Raw genomic sequence first — 14,486 nt, 5'->3', positions numbered from 1 at the left:
ACTCACACACCTCACGGCCACACACACGAGGCACACGGCCAAGCCACATTCAGGCCGAAACACACACCAAACCAGCCAACCATCACGAGCCACACAACCACATACAAAGTGCCATTCAAGGCATAATTCTACCAATCAATCGCACAATTCGGTCACAATCAATCCACAACACCTCGCCATCATCGAGCCTCCTAAACCTCGCAAATTTCCTTGCCAACTTAGTCTCCGATTCAGCCCACAACAACCAAACAATTAGCCTTCAATTTAGTCCTAAAATAGCCACATAAACTACCCGAACTAAACCCTAAACATGCCCTACGATACCTGAACTCCTAAATGACATTTGGGGAAAACACTTACCCAAAAAGGCGAGATTTAACGGGTGAACGGGCGGACACGGCAGCGGCTGGGAGGCGTTGCGCCGGCGACGTACGGACGGCGTGAATGCAGTACTTTTCGTATGGACGCCGTACGGACGGAGGCTGGATGGTGGCCGGCAAGGTGCCGGTGATAATGGCAGTCCGTGCGGTCCGCGTGAACAGTGATTCGTACGGACGGGCGAAAGCATCGTACGGACACTTGTACGGACGGTGCTAGGGCGGCGACGTATGGACGTCTTGGACGGCGGTGTCGACGGAATGACGGAGCTCGGCGAAGCTCCGGCTGCAGTATTGTTTACAAAACGGGAAGAGAGAAAAAGAGAGAGAGAGAGGCATTGCGGGACCGAAACCGTGGCTGTGGTGGTTGGTCTTGGTCGAAACCGATTGCTTAGTGGTGCTGGATGGGCAGGGCAGCCGGGATGCTGTTCTACGTGAACGACTTGCTTTGAGCGAAACGTAACCGCAGAAATGGAAACGGGAAAAGAGAGAAAATTTTGGGGGAAATGGCTGAATGGTCTTCACGAGAGAGAGAGAGTAGTCTAGTCAAATGAGTCAAAGTTTGGTGTGAGTAGAATCCATGTGTCTCAATCTAGGCCAATTGGACAATTTTGCCCTTGATCCAATGGCTATCTTTCCTTCTCATCCAATAATTTAGGGGTAAAATGGTCCTTTGTCCCTAACCAAGGGCTGACCAGACCTGAATTAAGTTAACTCACCTTGGTTAGAACCCCAAAAATTTTCTAAATTCGGAATTGTCCAAAAATGGCCTAGGGGCATTTTCGTAATTTTCTGATCCCGAACCGAAATTTCAATTTTCGTACATACGCGTTCCATATGTGCGTGGCCAACATAATATGGCGTCGGAATCGCGAAATTCATCGCACAAGCCCTCGAAAATCCACGTCAAAGCTTCAGGAATAAAATAGTATTATTTTTCCAATTTTTGTCGAAATTCCAATTTTTGGCCAAAACGACTCTTGGTATGCGTGGCCACCCCAAAATGACACTAGCCTCGAAAAATAACCTCAAACGACTTCAATCGCTATCGGTGACCGGAGGGGCAAAATCGTCATTTTCGGTCCCGACCGAAATCCATTTTTTGCGAAATGGGTGGCCCCAAGGTTGGCCAAGCCAAAACGTCATCGGCCGCTCAAAATTGTCACTTTCAAAATTCTCGATTCCCGGCCCGAATTCCAAGAAATGACTAAAATTGGACAATTGCAACTTTAGCTTATCTCCGGCTAACGGGTGGCTCATTGGGATTATGCGCTCTCGACCCGTGACCAACACTAAGTCAAATCACGTTTAAGTTTACTCCACCCGAGATGACCTCGATTGTCATATAATTGCAAGGGTCTGTCACTAGTTCCCTTCGGACACGATCAATCAAGTAGACCGGTCTCGGTTGGCTCAAAACATTCCCTCGTCAATCGATATGGTCGAAGATCGAACCTAGGTCGAGTTCTTTGGTCGTGCGAACTCAATCTCGTAATAGCCCTACCCCTAAGGTTAGCATCCCGTGAATGTGCATTTCCGGGTGAGATCTCACTATAAGTGCATTGGTCAAAATATTCATTCCTTAAATCCTGGGAAAAGGATCGAAAATTCAGACTGTTACATATCTGCAGTTACTCCATGCAACACTTATCTATAAAGTTATTCAACAACACTTATTCACAATTACAAAAATCCTCAAATAACAACAATAAACATAATTATCCAACACTTACGTTTTTGTGTCGATTGCCCACTGTCAAAGACTTTATTAATCAACTTTTTAAGTCTTGATTAAGGCTCTCGTCGATAACTTTCAGGATATTGTCGACGACTTCCTTGGCGAGTTATGAATTCCCTTCAAGTTATCGATTGTTCTGTTCATTGTTGACCAAACTCTACTCTTATTGACTAACTCTGATACCGGGAAAAGTGCCAAAGAAGTCTTAAATCTTTTGCATTTGTGCCAATTTAGTCCTAAACCTTTTTTTTATGCCAATTCAGTCATAAACCTTTTTTTGGTACAAATTTAGTCATAAACCTTTTGAATTGGTGCCAATTCAGTCCTAAACCTTTTTATTGGTGCCAATTCAGTCCTAAACCTTTTGTTTTTGTGCCAATTCAGTCTTTTCAGTCAATTTTGGCTAGATTTTGCTGACATGGACACTGACCGACCGGCGGCCAGTCACCGGGGCTGACGTGGACAACTTTAATAATATTTTAATATTTTTTTTGAATATATTTTTTTCTTTTTTTTCCCTCCCCTCCCTCCTTCCTCCAGCCGATCGCCGGACCGACGATCGGCCAGAGGCCAGAGGCTGGCGAGGCGGTCCGACTGGCCAGAGGCTAGAGGCCGGCGAGGGTGGCCTCTCGCTGGGCGAGGCCCAACCTCGCCGGATCTGGCGAGGTCGTGCCTTGCCCAGCCGCCGGCGAGGCTCGACCTCACCAGATCTGGCCAGGTCGGGCCTCACCTACCCATGAAGAGGCTCGAGCCGTCGCTGGAGGCCGCGTTGGGCGAGTCCTTGCCGTCCCTAGGCAAGGGCCGGCAACCCTCGCTCAGATCTGGGGCGAGGGTCGCGTTGTCCCCCAGATCGGGGCTGCAGGCCTTCGCCGGGGGCTCGCTCGGGGTCAGTGAGGGTCGTCGGGCTTTGGGAAGGCCCAGGCGACCTCCGCCGGCCCTTCCCGACGGCTGTGGCAGTAGCCACCGGCGAGGGCTTGGCCACCGCCACGGTCGCTAGTTGGGTCTTTTTGTTTTTTTATAGCTTTTTTCTGATTTAATTTATATATTTTTTAATTTTTTTCTGACGTGGCGCTTGTTAGACGCCATATCATCGCCACGTGTCTCAAGAAAAGTAATAAAATAGGACACGTCAGCGGCAAATCAACATTTTCCGTTAGTAAATTAGACGGTATTAACTTTAAGAGTTGATCGAACCAATTTGACAAGTTTTAGGACTCGATTACACCTTTTGCAAGTTTTAGGACTCAATTGCACTTTTGTGACATGTTTTAGAACTTCTAGTGCACATATCCCAATATTCTATTGATTAAGTCTTATGGTTCAAGTTTATTGTCATGACTTGTTTCGGACCATTAACGTTTTTATGTTTCGTCCGAATTCCAACTATCTCCATTGTTAAAGTATTCTACATGATTCGTATGCTTTTTATATATTTGTAGTCACGCTCAATATGTAAACTTAAGCTTTTGGATTGAACAATCTGGCGTGTTATCTAAGTTAGATATTGCTCTAGATTATTTCGCATGTGCAATCCTCATTTGTCAAATTCCACAATGTCATTTCTAATCCAGCTTATGCGTAAGGGTATTAAAATATCTTATTTCGCACCTTTGCGGGGTTTATGTGTTAAACTTTTGAATTATATATGCTAACATCCATCACGGCTCAAATAGCAGCAATGCAATTGGTCGCTATCGCCGCAACCACCAACCGCCATCAGACTCCATCACCACCGCCACCAAACACCAAGGGTCACCACCACGCACCGAATTCCACGGTGCCCCGAATTAGAGATGCACGCTCTCATATCCAAGGTTGCGTGCTTCGATTAGGATGTGGCTCGCCTTAGACAGAGGTCGCCCCTCGAGTCGGAGGCAGTGCGTTATAGATTGAAGCAAAACCCCTAAAAAACTCTAGACCGGCAGTCGAAGTCTATACAGTTAAAAAGTAATCAATTAACGTGTTGCCATTTGTAGGTGGGTGATGGGTACGGCACGAGTTGCAGGTCCGATAGAGATGACGCCAAAAATGAGGGTGCCGCGGTGATGGGTTCAGAGAGGTCGTCATTGATGATGGCTTCATGACACAACGGTTGTGGCTACACAAAGAAGAAGAAGAAGAAGAAGAAGAAGAAGAAGAAGAGAGGGCCATATCTGGACAGAGAAGGAAGAAGAAAGAATAAGAAGAAGGAAAAGAAGAAAGAAACAAAGAGAAAAAAACATTATTAATTATTTTTAGTCTTAGTTGTCATCCTAGTCAGCATCTTTGGACAATTTTTGTCGCGTAAGCATGCCACATCATCGTTCTAAACGGTTGCCTAACCGCGTTAGTACCAAGCCAATAATTTCTGTCGATAGATTTAACAGAAGCACCACATTGAGGCTAATTTGAAAAATTGAGGCGTGTGATTGAACAAAAGAAAATGTTAGGTTCTTGATTTAAAAACGAACAAAAATTAATATATTTGCGACCGGCTAGAGATAAGGGCCGGCGAGGCTCAACCTTGCCCAGCCAAATCAGCATCTTTGGACAATTTTTGTCGTGTAAGTACGCCAAATCATCGTTTTAAACGGTTACCTAACCGTGTTAGTACTAGGGGTGTCAATGGGTCGGGTCGGGTCGGGTCGGGTTTACATGATACTCAACCCGACCCAAAATACTAGACAGGTGTGCTCGGCCCGACCCGAGACAAGACCCGAACAAGATATAGCCAAGTGATCGGGTCGGGTCGATCCGGGTCGGGTTCCGTGTTTCAAACTCAGCCAAACGAACCTTTTCTCATCCATCCCAACTCCGATACGGACAGCTTCGAAAAGCCCCAAAAAAACAAATCACCTCCGATACGGACAGCTCCGACAACCCATCAGCTAAGTCCTCGGCGCGGGGGATTCCGGCGACGACCTCAACGAGGAAGGAGCGGGAGCCCTAGCGGGCGCCGGGAGGGCGGGCCACGCAAACTCCCCCATTGACTTCGAACGAGAACCATAACAACCGCGGCGAGCGCAACCGTCTCTCTTCAACTCCATCATCGCCATCGTCTCCATCTCCATCTCCGATCAATCTCTGCGAGATCTCCCCCCGAAATCACCGCCGTCCTCCTCCGTGACAGACCCACGTCTCCGGCGGAGCAATCCGTGGCTGTTCTCGTCGTCCGATCGCCACCGGAAGGTGTGTATGGCAAGGCGATGATGAACGGCGGCTCCGCATTAAGCCGGAAGAGGAAGAACAGCCAGCTCGCCGCCGCCAGCAGGCGGTTCTCCGACCTCGACGGCGGCGAGAACGAGCCCGATCACCACCACCACCACCACCACCTCGCCCTCTCGCTCTCCATTTCTCCCGCCCCACAAGACCAGCGACAGTCGGAGCTCCTGTCTGCGAAATCCCTCTTGCCTCGCCCTGGCAAGCTCGCCGTTCCTCCGAGGCGCCGCGGGCCGCCCACGCGGCCGCGGCGGCGGACCCCGCCGCCGACCCCGGGAGGCTGCGGAGACGGCGAGGAGAGCATCCCGCGCCGTTCCCGTGAGCAACGACGCGGCGGGCCGCCGTGCACAGCATGAGCCACCTCCTCGCGAACCGGATAGAGAGCATCACAGGGGAGGTGCAGTGCAGGAGGTGCAAGAGGGTGTTCGAGATCGAGTACGACCTGAGGCAGAAGTTCCTGGAGGTCGGGGCCTTCATCGCCGAGAACAAGGGGGTGATGCACGACCGGGTTTCCTTGTTTGGGTTGGGCTTGGGTACCCAAGCCCAATAGATCCAAACAATACCCAATTATCTTTATTGTTACCCAAACAAGTTGAGATCTAACCCGACCCAATAAGAAAATTTCGTGTTTGGGTCGGGTCGGTTCGTGTTTCGATTCGGGTATCGTATTTAGTTTTGACACCCCTAGTTAGTACCAAGTTAGTAATTTTGTCGATAGATTGGAAAAAAGTTAAGATATTTGCGGTATCATTATCCCTTAATTTGGCTACCTTCCTTTGGGGCTCTTCCTAGCCGTAGCCTAGCATCTCGGTATTTAAATCCAGTTAGGTCATAATTTGACCTAGCTTTTATTAGTATATTTTTGCATCGACTCATTCTACCTTCTCTTTTAGGGAAATAAAAGAAGAAAAAGAGAAAGAACAGAAACGTTAATTCTACCTATCAACCTTCACTAATTTTTTATTTCATTTATGTTATCTTTATGACATAGTTGCTGTCTTAAGGTTGAAACATAACATGATAGCCACCAATATATATTCCTCATTTTTATTCTTTGAAGCCAAATATACTCCCTAATTTTCTTTAACCTAAATACATATATAGCAGCATATATATACACGCACATATATATTTATATATATATAGACGGATAATAGCATCTCTAGATAGATAGATCCATAGTTAGCGACCTCAAGCTACTTTAAATTTAATAATCTACACTACCCTAGCAGGCTAGCATTGGAGATGCGAGGAATTGTTAGGAGAAAAGGGACCGGCATCTACAAAACTAGAGAAATCACCGGGCAGTCTCTTAGGGCCTATACGGTAATAATTTTGTTTCTCTAATTTTTTTCGATTTTTTGTTTTCCGGAACAAAAAAAGAAAAGAAATCCATTTGGTAACGTCTATTAGTTTTTCTATTGCCCGGATGAGAAAAGTGGTCAGGGAATAGATTTGAAACATAAACAAGAAGTAAAAAAAACCTACATATTTATGTCCGAGAATAATTTATGAAACAAGTCATTTTTTTTTCTTTTCCCTTTTTCCTTCTTTCTTCTTCCTTCTCTAGCCGGTCACCGGGCCTCGGCGATGGCCGGCAAGGTCGACCTCGCGGTGGCCTGGCGAGGCCGACCTTGTGGTGGCTCGGTGAGGAGGAAGAAGAATGGAGGAAAAAAAGAAAAGAAAAAAAATTAGAAAAATCTCAAAAAATTCCACATCACAAAATTTTTTTAGGGTCATACCGAAAGCTTTTCTCTTCTTTTTATATCCGAGAATATATATTTTATACAGTTACCAAATGCTTTCGTCTGCTTAGAAACTCGTGCAAGAAATAATAATAGAAAAAACTATTTCTAAAAAAAAAAATATTTCCGAGAACGGAAATGTTACCAAACCCACCCTTAGTATAATGTGCCATATAGTATTGAGACTAAGGCTCTTTCCGTCAAGTGTCAATGCGACGGGTGTACCATTTAATATGTTATAGCATAAGGTCCCTCAGTTTCACCACGTATCAACGCATGGGGGTGTCTCACTTTCAAAAATTTGGCAATCTCACCAGAAAAACTAGCGAGCCCGACGTTTTTAGGTCAAACATACTCGTGATTGCACCTAATTCATTCACACATTCTTTGGAGTTGATTTCAGTGATTAATGAACAATGGAATTGACTCGTGGTTTCGGCGAACGGGCACTAACCTTCTCGTTCTTGGACCACAAATCTGAATTTCAGCTTACGTTTTTACTTCCTCTTTTATTGGCCGAAAGCTTCCGTTTTACTTGATCCATGAGATAATGAGACATTACGAGCTTAATCATGTAAGGGGGCTTCTTCTCGTCCTAAGAGAGAACATAGAAGGGTGTGTTTGTATAAGTGAAAAAGTTTTTCGCAAATTAGTTTTGTGGACCATTATATATTGATTTGCTGAAATCGATCAGCCGATGGAAAATCATTTACAGCAAAAAAAAAAAACAATGCACGTTTAAAGTTAGGAAAATTAATTCCATAACCTGAAAAAATGGGAAAGTATTTTCCTGAAAAATAATTTATCGGAAAATATTTTCTTTTATCATGATATTTTTTTCCGAAACAAGCACACCCCTAGTAATAATTCAACGTTACCGCCATGTGACCTCATAGGATACTCTTGTTGCAAATTTTAGTTGTCCTAACTTTCATATTAAAGTTTTGAGTATAAAATATCTCTGAAGTACTTATCACTCTAAAAGCAAATTAGTTTACTCATTAACTCTATGTAAATCTTTGTTTAATTAAATATTGCAATTTTTTTTTTTAATTTGGATTTAGGATTCCCCTTATTCCTTTATTCAAATATAACGCAAGAAATTAATGACGGAAATGAAATTCCTTGCTAGTGGTGACTTTTGAGTTAAGAGACTCAACACCATAAGATTCTACCACTCCATGAAATTTTTTATTTTTATTTTTGGGGGAGGGGGGGGGGGGGGGGAGATTGTATTAGATAGTATTAGAAAAATAACAGAATAATACTATAAGGGCTAGACTACGAAGATTTGAAATTTGAGAGACTAAAAGTGTAATTCTGTAAAAAACAAAGAAACACATATATATATATAATTTATTAGTTATGTGTATGTGTTTCCTCCATAACTTCCTATTTCTAAGAGCATGAGCTATATAACATGCACTTATCGAACTCAAGCTAGCTTTGATAATCAATGAATTTAGTATCCTTGAGTTACCATCTTCCGTCCAATAGTAGTCGAGTCATATCGATCGTTTTGGAATCAAAGCTGTTAAATGCGATGAAGAGTTTTCGACGGAATTATGCCTTTCTCTAGTTAGATCCACCCCAAATACTTGCGAACTAGTATTAACCCAAAAATAGAAATTGGATTTCCTAATTTTCCTTGATTGTGGCTGACATACAAGAAAGATATAACACATGAATATTAAAAAAAGGAAGAAGAGATTATGGATACGATTTGCACTTCATTTACTCTCATCATAGTTGACTTCTTGTATGTTTATTGAGTAATTCTACCCCCTTTGGTTTTCACTCATATGAAGGTGATGGCAGAGTCTATATAAAGAGCGGGAGAGCTTTGGAATTGGCATCACCAAAATCCAAGCTTTGGCGAGCTTGGAGAAGAACATGATGAGGTCCTCAATGGCCTCCTTGGTTGCCACTCTACTGGTGGCAATAGCATCTCTTAGCTTGCCGACGGAAGCCACCGAAAACCTTGGTATTACGATACACACTTCACTTCCTGGGAAATCTCCTCCGCCGCCCGACTCTCATCCTCCTCCTCCTCCTCCTCCATGGTGGCAGTGGCAGCCTTTGCCTCCACCATGGATCCATAAGTCTCCACCCCCTCCACCGCCCAAAACGCCTCCCCATCCTGGGTGGCCACTGCCACCTCCGTTTTTCAAGTCTCCACCTCCTCCGCCACCTCCGCCACCCACGCCACCACCGCCACCGCCACCGCCAAGATCTCCTCCACCACCGCCACCACCACCGCCCAAGTCACCACCTCCTCCGCCACCTCCGCCACCCATGCCACCACCGCCACCGCCAAGATCTCCTCCACCTCCGCCACCCACGCCTCCTCCGCCACCCAAGTCACCACCTCCTTCAACACCTCCACCACCCAAGTCACCACCTCCTCCACCGCCACCTCCCAAGTCACCACCTCCTCCACCGCCACCTCCTCCAACACCACCACCACCACCCACTCCACCACCACCACCACCAAAGTCACCACCTCCTCCGACACCTCCACCACCCAAGTCACCACCTCCTCCGACACCTCCACCACCGCCTCCTCCACCGCCACCTCCTCCAACACCACCACCACCCACTCCTCCGCCACCACCACCGCCAAAGTCACCACCTCCTCCAACACCTCCACCTCCACCCTCCACCACCCAAGTCACCACCTCCTTCGACACCTCCACCACCCAAGTCACCACCTCCTCCAACACCACCACCACCCACTCCTCCGCCACCACCACCGCCAAAGTCACCACCTCCTCCGACACCTCCACCACCCAAGTCACCACCGCCACCTCCTCCAACACTGCCACCACCACCGCCAAAGTCACCACCTCCTCCGACACCTCCACCACCCAAGTCACCACCTCCTCCGACACCTCCACCACCCACGCCTCCTCCACCGCCACCTCCTCCAACACCACCACCACCCACTCCTCCGCCGCCACCACCACCGCCAAAGTCACCACCTCCTCCGACACCTGCAAAATCCACGCCTCCTCCACCACCCAAGTCACCACCTCCTTCGACACCTCCACCCCCCAAGTCACCACCTCCTCCACCACCCAAGTCACCACCTCCTTCCACCTCCACCCCCCAAGTCACCACCTCCTCCACCACCACCACCACCACCACCCACCCCACCCACCCTCCACCACCACCACCGCCAAAGTCACCACCTCCTCCGACACCTCCACCACCCACGCCTTCTCCACCGCCACCTCCTCCAACACCACCACCACCCTCCTCCGCCACCACCACCGCCACCACCACCTCCGACACCTCCAACACCCACGCCTCCTCCACCACCCAAGTCACCACCTCCTCCGACACCTCCACCACCCACACCTCCTCCACCGCCACCTTCTCCAACACCACCACCACCCACTCCTCCGCCACCACCACCGCCAAAGTCACCACCTCCTCCGACACCTCCACCACCCACGCCTTCTCCTCCGCCACCTCCTCCAACACCACCACCACCCACTCCTCCGCCACCACCACCGCCAAAGTCACCACATCCTCCGACACCTCCAACACCCACGCCTCCTCCACCACCCAAGTCACCACCTCCTCCGACACCTCCACCACCCACACCTCCTCCACCCACCACCTCCTCCCACCACCACCACCACCCACTCCTCCGCCGCCACCACCACCGCCAAAGTCACCACCTCCTCCGACACCTCCACCACCCACGCCTCCTCCACCACCCAAGTCACCACCTCTTTCGACACCTCCACCTCCACCACCCTCAAGATCTCCTCCACCACCTCCTCCGACACCTCCACCCCCTAGATCGCCATCGCCACCGCCACCGGTTAATAGGCCTCCTCCACCACCTCCCCCGGCTAACAGACCTCCTCCACCACTGCCACCGCCACCGGTTAATAGGCCTCCTCCACCACCTCCACCTCCACTGGTTAATAGGCCTCCTCCACCACCTCCCCCGGCTAACAGGCCTCCTCCACCACCGCCACCGCCACCGGTTAATAGGCCTCCTCCACCACCTCCCCCGGCTAACAGGCCTCCTCCACCACCGCCACCCCGCGGGCTTAGATCTCCTCCTCCTCCTCCTCCTCCTAGGCGTGGAGACGACTAGGGAATGCATGTCACTCGCAAGGTGAGACACTCTCAAGAATAACCGAATCCAAACAATCTGTTTACACAAGTCCAGTATTGATGCTCATTTTCCCAATAGCATACTTTCTTATTCGATCATGCAATGCGTTTCTGTTTCATGCATTATTCACTATTTAAAATAACAAGAAATTGATTTCTTTTGCAAATGATAGAAAAATTATTAATTATCTGTATTTTGCAGGATATGGACACAAGAAACATCAAGAATAAGGAGCGGCTCAAGGTCCCCGGTGAAAGGGAGCTCCTAATAAAACATTAAGTAGGATAAAAAACAGTATATCATTACATAATCTTTGAGGCAATCGTCTCCACTTATCTTGGCTTTCATATGATGTTGCTCTCGACTGCGAGCGTCAATGTCGGTGTACCGTCTTGCTTGTAATGAAATGAAAGTGCAATATTGCCTCGAAAAGTTTCAGATTTCTTTTGGTTATTGCCCGATTCCATATAGAATGATTTAATACTTAAATTTCAAATGCAGTTCCAGGAGGGCCAAAGGACATTCGAATAAGTTGATAAATTCAGCATTATTCTGGTACAAAATGTTAGAATATCTCATCATCATATCATCATTTAACATAAAATTCCGGCTATTGGCCAATATTTCGATGAAGGCATCATTAAATATATTTAAAAAAACGTACTTGAATGCGTAAAAATGATGCCTTTGTTGAAACCGGAAGAAAACTGATTTCTTTCTCCGATCTCTTTTCTTAATCTCACGACATAGATGGAATTTGCATATATACGTGTGTTGTTAGGAAGGGCTGGTTTTATGTTGGTACATCGATCAAATAATAATAAGTTTAAATCAATGCCCAAGATTTTCTATCCGTTAATTTTTGCGTTAATGTATTTGTAATTTCCATGATAATCGGACCGCTTAATGATATGATTTTATAAATCCATGATCTAGCCAATCTTCCGGGAATTTTCTTAATATTTTTGCGATTTTTAGCGACACAAAATGCTACTGTCATGGTTCAATACCATCAAAATCATGATATAACCTATGTGGTTCGTGTACCTCCCCTAATGTTCAAATGGCCTTTTCTTCTGATTCCCGATCTGCTATTGCAGATTCTGTCTGAGAAATATCAAAATTTTTATATCTAGCTAGTACTGGCTAATTGGGCACACACGATGCTCTGCAAAATGAAAAAAGAAACAACGGAAAATTAAAAATATAATTGCACAATCCAAATTATTCATCGTGAAAGGGATATATAAGCTCAGATGCATAAATACTGTATTTTCCAAAAATTGAACTTATTCTAAAGAGTGTGAATATGAATTTTCTCGATGGAATGAGACAATTAACTCATAATCCTTTGAACAAATTACTAAAACAGAAACGATAATAGTGTACCACATAATTGTGACAATTCTATGAATATAACCATCAGTAACATTGCAAATAGCTCCTCTCGAAGGGCGATTACAGGAATCACTCACAACTATGTAAAAAGTACATATCATATCTTTATTGCCATCTAAATCTAAGGGACCTTTATAGCCATATAGAAGTAAATGAACTCGGATACGTCTAACTGAAGACGGAAAATATCACGAGTACTTATTGACAGGACTTCTTGAATTTATTTAGGAGAGCATTTGAAGTTTCAAACATAAGCGTCAGGATTTGGAGGAGGTATGCTTCGGCAACCTTGTACATTCCCAAGGCTCTCTCTTTGCCCGCCTTAATGTCCTCTTCTTTGAGCTCAACATCGCCCTCTATGTAATACGTGCTCGTCATCTCGTTCTTGCTCCCGCCTTCTGGTGTTGGCTCAAACTTGACTTCGTAAATAATAGATTCAAACTTCTCCTTCAGATCAATCATGGTATACTTGTACGTAAACGTCTCCTTGTCCAGCTCATCCACTCGATTCTTCAAACTGCTAAGCTGATTACCTGTGTACAATAGAAGGAGATCGTATCATAGCATACTATTATATGCCATAACATATGTTTAAGCTAGAAATAAAGCACAATTATATGGCAGAAACGCATAATCGCCTTCAATGAAGTTGATTTGCTTAATGGTTCCAGCCCGTCCATCACCTTGGATGATGTCAATATTCTTGATAGCTTGAGGCATGAGTTTGGGAATCAGGTTATGTGAGTCCAGAATTAGGGCCTTGAACAATCTTGCAGGAGGAATTGTCGAAATGTATTCATTTGTGAAAGTGAACACACCAATGATAATTTTTTAGGTTGCTAGCTAGGTCAATTAAACAGTATGATAAAAGAGAATGGAGTTCAGGAGGTTTGTGAGCTTGGGGTAGAAGAAATGAGAATGAGACATATTTATAGGTTGGAGTGGAGGAGTCCTCATTTTCCCAAAGTGTATTCCATTGGCTGATAATTCTAGAAATTGCCAAACTCCCAAAGCACCAACCATCTTACTTTTTGTCATGATTTGCATGACAAACTTCGTCAGTTCACTGAACAGATTAGGATTTCATTCTCTAGGAGAGACCACTAGAATCCAAAAGAGAGCATTTCTCACGTTCGTAGCCGTCGTTGTTCAAGTCATACAATGGCTACCAAACAAAACGATGGACCTTTATAACTACAGGAGTCGATGTACTATAATCGATCTCTCAAAACTCACAATGACTTTTATAGTCCACACTCGATAAAATCATGGGTATGTATTATTCATATCCGAAGAGAGCTTTCCTACTCTTTTGGGTAGATATTATTTGATTACCTTAATAAAATCATAGGACGAACCTATAATTGGCGACTTTGTCCTCCTCTGAATGACATTCTTGTTAAGCCTTTCTAGTGTCATCTTCATCTAGTTCTCAAATATTATTTGTCGATATTCTTGTTAAGCCTTCTTAGGTTTATGGTTCCTCAAATTCTTAACATTGCTTCCGCTGCATTGTTTTCATGTCCCTCAGTTGTCACCTTCCTCAGAAAACAGCACTCTGAAAATTTGCTGAGAGTAAATCTGCTTAAAAGATTTGCGAATCAGTATTCCTATCCCCAAGTTGCATCCAGTTCAGCCTGGATTTCTGATAAAGAAAAGATTCCTCATACTCTTGCAATTTCCAAAGCATTGCTTTCGGCATAAAATCATCATCCAACTTAGAAGGAATCGCCTGATAGGATTTCCTGCCGCAAAGTAGATGGCTCCAATTTACAATGTTGAATCTGCTGCAAATGCTGGTTAAAATGATCTTTATTGAATTTCTTAAGAGCAATGTGAGCTCTAGCAAGCTTTGCTATAAAGAGTAAACATTGCAGTTCCCTCATCCTCCCCAT

The 14,486-nt window shown here is 45.6% G+C and overlaps 1 protein-coding gene across 1 annotated transcript; it reads right to left on the bottom strand.

The window, feature by feature from the left end:
- Positions 1-8,933: 8,933 nt before the first annotated feature.
- LOC115692190 (glycine-rich cell wall structural protein-like) lies at positions 8,934-14,486 on the bottom strand. Its single transcript, XM_056311628.1, has 6 exons — positions 14,366-14,486; positions 12,880-13,124; positions 10,796-11,168; positions 9,770-10,123; positions 9,388-9,474; positions 8,934-9,342 (listed from the first exon to the last, which is right to left on the bottom strand). The coding sequence occupies exons 1-6, from the start codon at positions 14,484-14,486 to the stop codon at positions 9,095-9,097; spliced, it is 1,428 nt and encodes a 475-aa protein (XP_056167603.1). The 3' UTR covers positions 8,934-9,094.

This window comes from Syzygium oleosum, unplaced genomic scaffold (genome assembly GCF_021117445.2).
Source record: "Syzygium oleosum isolate NSW1041296 unplaced genomic scaffold, Sole_v2.1 Sole_v2.05, whole genome shotgun sequence".
NCBI lineage: Eukaryota > Viridiplantae > Streptophyta > Magnoliopsida > Myrtales > Myrtaceae > Syzygium > Syzygium oleosum.
This window is presented reverse-complemented; position numbering and strand designations above follow the sequence as displayed.